Source organism: Anolis sagrei, chromosome 4 (assembly GCF_037176765.1).
Source record: "Anolis sagrei isolate rAnoSag1 chromosome 4, rAnoSag1.mat, whole genome shotgun sequence".
Lineage (NCBI taxonomy): Eukaryota > Metazoa > Chordata > Lepidosauria > Squamata > Dactyloidae > Anolis > Anolis sagrei.
In genome coordinates, this window is record NC_090024.1 from 4,739,753 (window position 1) to 4,745,752 (window position 6,000).

The window sequence follows — 6,000 nt, forward strand, 5'->3', positions numbered from 1 at the left end:
TAGAGTTATAACAGCGATAAAATGCAACACACACACATATGGATGGGAATTTTTGGAATAAGAGATGTCTGTCATTGCTGTAATTTGATATCAATGGGCTACCTTCAACCAAACCCCAACCGATACCGAAGCACTGCTGTATATTTTAATAACAGAGGCTTCTGGCATCACCGGAAGAACCCAAAAAGAGAGAAATGCACCCCTTCCCACCCAAAGCTTCCCTGATCTTCCTGTGGTTGGCTGCGCATGAGACATGATGCCACAATTGTGACATCAGCAGGCCAAGCCTGGCTCCCTAAGGATTCTCGGCACAAGCAAGAACGGGCTGGATGGATCTCTGTGCAGGTATGGCAGGAAAGGCCAGAAATAGAAAACAACCGGGGAGAAGGGCAGCCTTGTTTATCATGGAGGTGGGAGGGATCCCCAAGGGCCATCCAGCCCACCCCAGCTCTGCCAAGTAGAAAGACAATCCAATCCCTCCTGACAGATGGCCACCCAGACTGGAGGGTCCAAGTTTGTCCATGCCTGGGCTAAACACACCCATCGAGCTCTTTAATTGACCACTTAGGCAAAGAACTCTGAGCAGAACTTGGGTGGCTGTAGAATCCTAGAGTTGGACGAGACCTGGTGGGCCATCATCCAGTCCAACCCCATTCTGCCAAGAAGCAGGAAAATCGTGTTCATAGAATCATAGAATCCTAGAGTTGGAAGAGACCTCATGGGCCATCCAGTCCAACCCCATTCTGCCAAGAAGCAGGAATATTGCATTCAAAGCACCTCTGACAGATGGCCATCCAGCCTCTGTTTAAAAGCTTCCAAAGAAGGAGCCTCCACCACACTCCGGGGCAGAGAGTTCCACTGCTGAACGGCTCTCACAGTCAGGAAGTTATTCCTCATGTTCAGATGGAATCTCCTGTCTTGTAGTTTGAAGCCATTGTTCCATTGCGTCCTAGTCTCCAAGGAAGCAGAAAACAAGCTTGCTCCCTCCTCCCTGTGGCTTCCTCTCACATATTTATACATGGCTATCATGTCTCCTCTCAGCCTTCTCCAGGCTAAACATGCCCAACTCCTTAAGCCGCGCCTCATAGGGCTTGTTCTAGTCTCCAAAAAAGCAGAAAACAAGCTTGGTCTCTCATCCTCCCTGTGGCTTCCTCTCACATATTTATACATGGTTATCATGTCTCCTTTCAGCCTTCTCTTCTTCAGGCTAAACATGCCCAGCTCCTTAAGCCGCTCCTCATAGGGCTTGTTCTCCAGACCCTTGATCATTTTAGTTGCCCTCCTCTGGACACATTCCATCTTGTCAATATCTCTCTTGAATTGTGGTGCCCAGAATTGGACACAATATTCCAGGTGTTCAAAGCACCCCCGACAGATGGCCATCCAGTCTCTGCTTAAAAGCCTCAGGAGTGCTTCGATTGGGTATTCCTGCATGGCAAGGGTTGGACTGGGTGGCCCTTGAGTTCCCCTTCCAACTCTACGATTCAGATGCTGGTGGAATCCCCTTCTCTGTTGGGAAGGCTTGGGTTGTGCCTTGATGCCTAGAGAAGGGGGTTGGATTAGACAACAATTGTGGTTCTCTTCTAACCACTTCATCACATGGAGAGAGGAAAGCAAGGATGACCATCCCTTTAAGAGTAGAGAATCACCCCTCTTATATTGTCAGCAGTTCTGCCTCCCCATCCCATTCACACTGGAAACTTAAGAGCTGGCAATACATCCCTCTTCCATTCATTACAAGGTCAGTATTACTTTTTTGTTTTTAATCAGGAGGAACAAAAATATCCCAAAACCAAGAGATCCCTTGCCTTGCCCAAAGCCCCTTACATTAAAGCAGACTGACACCAGTTTGAAACCATTTCTTTCCATGGGATCCTATAGTTCTGCATCAAAACCCATAGGATACAATACACTACTGTTCTGGCCCAACTTACATGTCTGAACGCATCTCCCCTTATGAACCATCTAGAACCTTAAGATTATCTGGAGAGGCCCTGCTCTCGTTACCGCCTTCGTCACAAGTATTTCTGCCTCTTTTCGATCCTGGGACATGTGATGAGCTCCATGCCTCTCCATGCTTGAAAAGAAGCAGAAGTGTCCTATCAAAGGGAAATTTCTCCATGTGATGAGGTTGAGTACCAGAGTGTCCTCCTTTTAGGACACTTCTGCCTCTTTCCAACCATTGAGGACTCTGCATGATGGTCAGAAGTAGCTTAACTCATGTGAAGAGCTCCATGCCTCTCCATGCTTGAAAAGAGGCTGAAGTGTCCTCCCAGGAGGAAATGTCTCCATGTGATGAGGTTGAGTGCCAGAGTGTCCTCCTTTTAGGACACTTCTGCCTCTTTCCAACCATTGAGGACTCTGCATGATGGTCAGAAGTAGCTTAACTCATGTGATGAGCTCCATGCCTCTCCATGCTTGAAAAGAGGCTGAAGTGTCCTCCCAGGAGGAAATGTCTCCATGTGATGAGGTTGAGTGCCCGACTTTCCTCCTTTTAGGACACTTCTGCTTCTTTCCAACCATTGAGGACTATGCATGATGGTCAGAAGTAGCTTAACTCATGTGATGAGCTCCATACCCCTCTCCATACTTGAATAGAGGCTGAAGTGTCCTCCCAGGAGGAAATGTCTCCACGTGATGAGGTTGTGCCAGAGTTTCCTCCTTCTGCCTCTTTCCAACCATTGAGGACTATGCATGATGGCCAGAAGTAGCTTAACTCGTGTGATGGGCTCCGTGCCTTTCCATGTTTGAAAAGAGGCAGAAGTGTCCTATCAGGGGGAAATGTCTCCATGTGATGAGGTTGAGTGCCTGAGTTTCCTCCTTTTAGGGCACTTCTGCTTCTTTCCAACCATTGAGGACTATGAATGATGGCCAGAAGTAGCTTAACTCATGTGATGAGCTCCGTGCATCCCATGCTTGAAAAGAGGTAGAAGTGTCCTATCAAAGGGAAATGTCTCCATGTGAAGAAGTTGAGTGCCAGAGTTTCCTCCTTTTAGGACACTTCTGCCTCTTTCCAACCATTGAGGACTATGCATGATGGCCAGAAGTAGCTTAACTCATGTGATGATCTCCATACCCCTCTCCATACTTGAATAGAGGCTGAAGTGTCCTCCCAGGAGGAAATGTCTCCATGTGACGAGGTTGAGTGCCCGAGTGTCCTCCTTTTAGGACACTTCTGCTTCTTTCCAACCTTTGAGGACTATGGATGATGGCCAGAAGTAGCTCAACTCATGTGATGAGCTCCATGCCTCTCCATGCATGAAAAGAGGCAGAAGTGTCTTATCAGGGGGAAATGTCTCCATGTGATGAAGTTGAGTGCCCAAGTTTCCTCCTTTTAAGGCACTTCTGTCTCTTTCCAACCATTGAGGACTATGCATGATGGCCAGAAGTAGCTTAACTCATGTGATAAGCTCTGTCCTTCTCCATGCTTGAAAAGAAGTTGAAGTGTCCTACAATTGGGGAATTTCTTAATGTGATATCTCTAGGATTCCATGAACCTCCAAATAGTGCCTTCTGCGACACACTAAAAATGCCTTTCTTGTAGGATGGAGACCTTTGAGGACCACACGTGGTGCTCCCACAGCTACCACAGTGGGGACGACGACGATGACGACGACTACGATGGAGGCAGTGGGCGACACCCTTTGGTCAAGATACGATCCCGGAGTAATAGCCGCAGCCGTCACAACAACCAGAACCGCCGCCGCTCCTCCTTCCTGGTGGATGAGCTGGACATGCTGATGGACAAGGCGGCTACCACCATCCAGGCCGCCTACCGGGGCCACCTCACCCGTAATCAACTCAAGGCCGAGCACGCTGCTGCCTCCACCATCCAGGCTGCCTGGAGGCACTTCATCACCAGGGAGTACCTGGCCCTGCAGAGGGGCCCAGTGCCGTCGGATCAGATGTACGGCCGGCGGAGGAGGACCCCGTCTTTGGCCTCCTTGGAGGATGTGAGGGTCCGAAGGCCGCGGCGCTACTCCATGGAGGACCGGGACCATGCCGCGGAGGTCATACAGGCCCATTACCGTGGCTATGTGACCCGGAAGGCCATCTGCGAGTGCCGTAATGCAGCCGTCACTATCCAAGCCCATTGGAGGGGCTACCAAACTCGCCAGGAGTTGGCACAACGCGGCTATCCACCTCCTACCCCACAGAAGAGGTATTATACCCCACCCACTTATGTTCCCGGCAGCACCGGATGGATGGGCCCTTACCCTCGGAAGCACTGGCGCAAAGTGATGGTTGGGGAACCCGAAGAGTGGGCAAGCAAAGGCGGCCGGGCTCCGATACCCAAGCGGCAGAAAGATCGCCTCAAAACGGCACAGCCGAAGGTGTGCCCTCAGTGCGGGCATTGCACCGGCGTCCGCGTCTTGGTAGGAGTGGGCAAGGGCCCGCCATCCGAATCGGACCGGGACGATGAGTGTGAAGGCCGCATTCCCCGTCGCTGCCGACCAAAGCGTCTGCCCACCAAGACCTCGAAGAGCCCGGGACCGGCCTCGAGGGCTCACCATTACCGTGCCCAAGTCTCCTACCAAACCAGCTCCAGATCGTACTACTCGAACGTGGTGAGCGACGAGCAGCACCGGAGGCAAGGCCGGGACCCACAAAGGCTCACTCCAGGGCAAGTGACCACCAGCAGGATCACTCGGGAGAGGACCACCGGACGGAGTTTCTCCTCCACCAGCCTCCAGCAGCCGGCCGCACCGTCGCCGGGCACTTCCGAGTGGCTTTACGAGAACTACTGTGCTCGACGGATGGGCGAAGGGCAGCGGCGGGTGTTCAAGACCCGTAAGCAGATCTGGCAGGTGGCTCGGGCAGCCACCCTCATCCAGTCCTTCTGGCGGGGATGGAAGGTCCGGCGGGCAATTGCGGCCCAGCAAGCGGCCGCCACCACCATCCAGTCGGCCTACCGGGGGTACAAGACCCGCGTCTACCTCATCGAGGCCGGAGTACTGAGCGAAGGAGACACCGAGTGAAAAGAGGCGTCGAGAAAGGACCGTGGGGAGAATATAGGGCTGCCGTGCCCACCCATGGATCACTCTTCTTCTATCCCCTTTTTCGTTACGACGAGAAGGGCTCACATCCCAATAAATTAATCCTAATTGCAAATGTGTCTGTGATAGAAATATTACCGGTAAGTCAAGGAAAGAGATGCTCATTGAAGTGAGAAAGTCACTAAAGGCAAACGCATGGCGCATCTAGACCAGGCATGGGCAAGCTTTGGCTCTCCTTACCGGCTGTTCGGAATGGTGGGAGTTGAAGTCCAAAACACCTGAAAGGTCAAAGTTTGCCCATGCCTCATCGACACTAAAGGATGATGATTTATTTATTTGTCGTGTCAGAGCAACCAGTCAATTGTATTACATTTCTAACAGAACAAAACAAACAAACAAACAGAAAAATACAAAACTTGTGAGTTTGGTAGTTGGTTAAATGTTCTTTGACCAGTATCTGGCCACTTGGAGTGCCTTTGGTGTTGCCGCAAGGAGGTCCTCCATTGTGCATGTGGCAGGGCTCAGGTTGCATTGCAGCAGGTGGTCAGCGGTTTGCTCTTCTCCACACTCGCATGTTGTGGATTCCACTTTGTGGCCCCATTTCCTAAGATTGGCTCTTCATCTCGTGGTGCCAGAGCGCAGTCTGTTCAGCGCCTTCCAAGTCGCCCTGTCTTCTGTGTGCCCAGGGGGGAGTCTCTCATCTGGTATCAGCCATTGGTTGAGGTTCTGGGTTTGAGCCTGCCACTTTTGGACTCTCGCTTGCTGAGGTGTTCCAGCGAGTGTCTCTGTAGATCTTAGAAAACTATTTCTTGATTTAAGCCGTTGATGTGCTGGCTGATACCCAAACAAGGGATGGGCTGGAGATGTCTCTGCCTTGGTCCTTTCACTATTGGCTGCTACTTCCCAGCGGGTGTCAGGCTAGACAGTGTCATTTCTCCAGTGTTGTAGGGCGCAGACAACCCGTGATAATGCAACATGTCTCATTAAGAGCCACATCCACTGT

The 6,000-nt window shown here is 51.3% G+C and overlaps 1 protein-coding gene across 1 annotated transcript; it reads left to right on the forward strand.

Moving 5' to 3' along the window:
• The first annotated feature begins 3,471 nt into the window (after positions 1-3,471).
• On the forward strand, positions 3,472-5,178 carry LOC132772901 (abnormal spindle-like microcephaly-associated protein homolog). Its single transcript, XM_060771745.2, has one exon. The coding sequence runs from the start codon at positions 3,546-3,548 to the stop codon at positions 4,977-4,979; it is 1,434 nt and encodes a 477-aa protein (XP_060627728.2). The 5' UTR covers positions 3,472-3,545; the 3' UTR covers positions 4,980-5,178.
• The last annotated feature ends 822 nt before the right edge of the window (positions 5,179-6,000 follow it).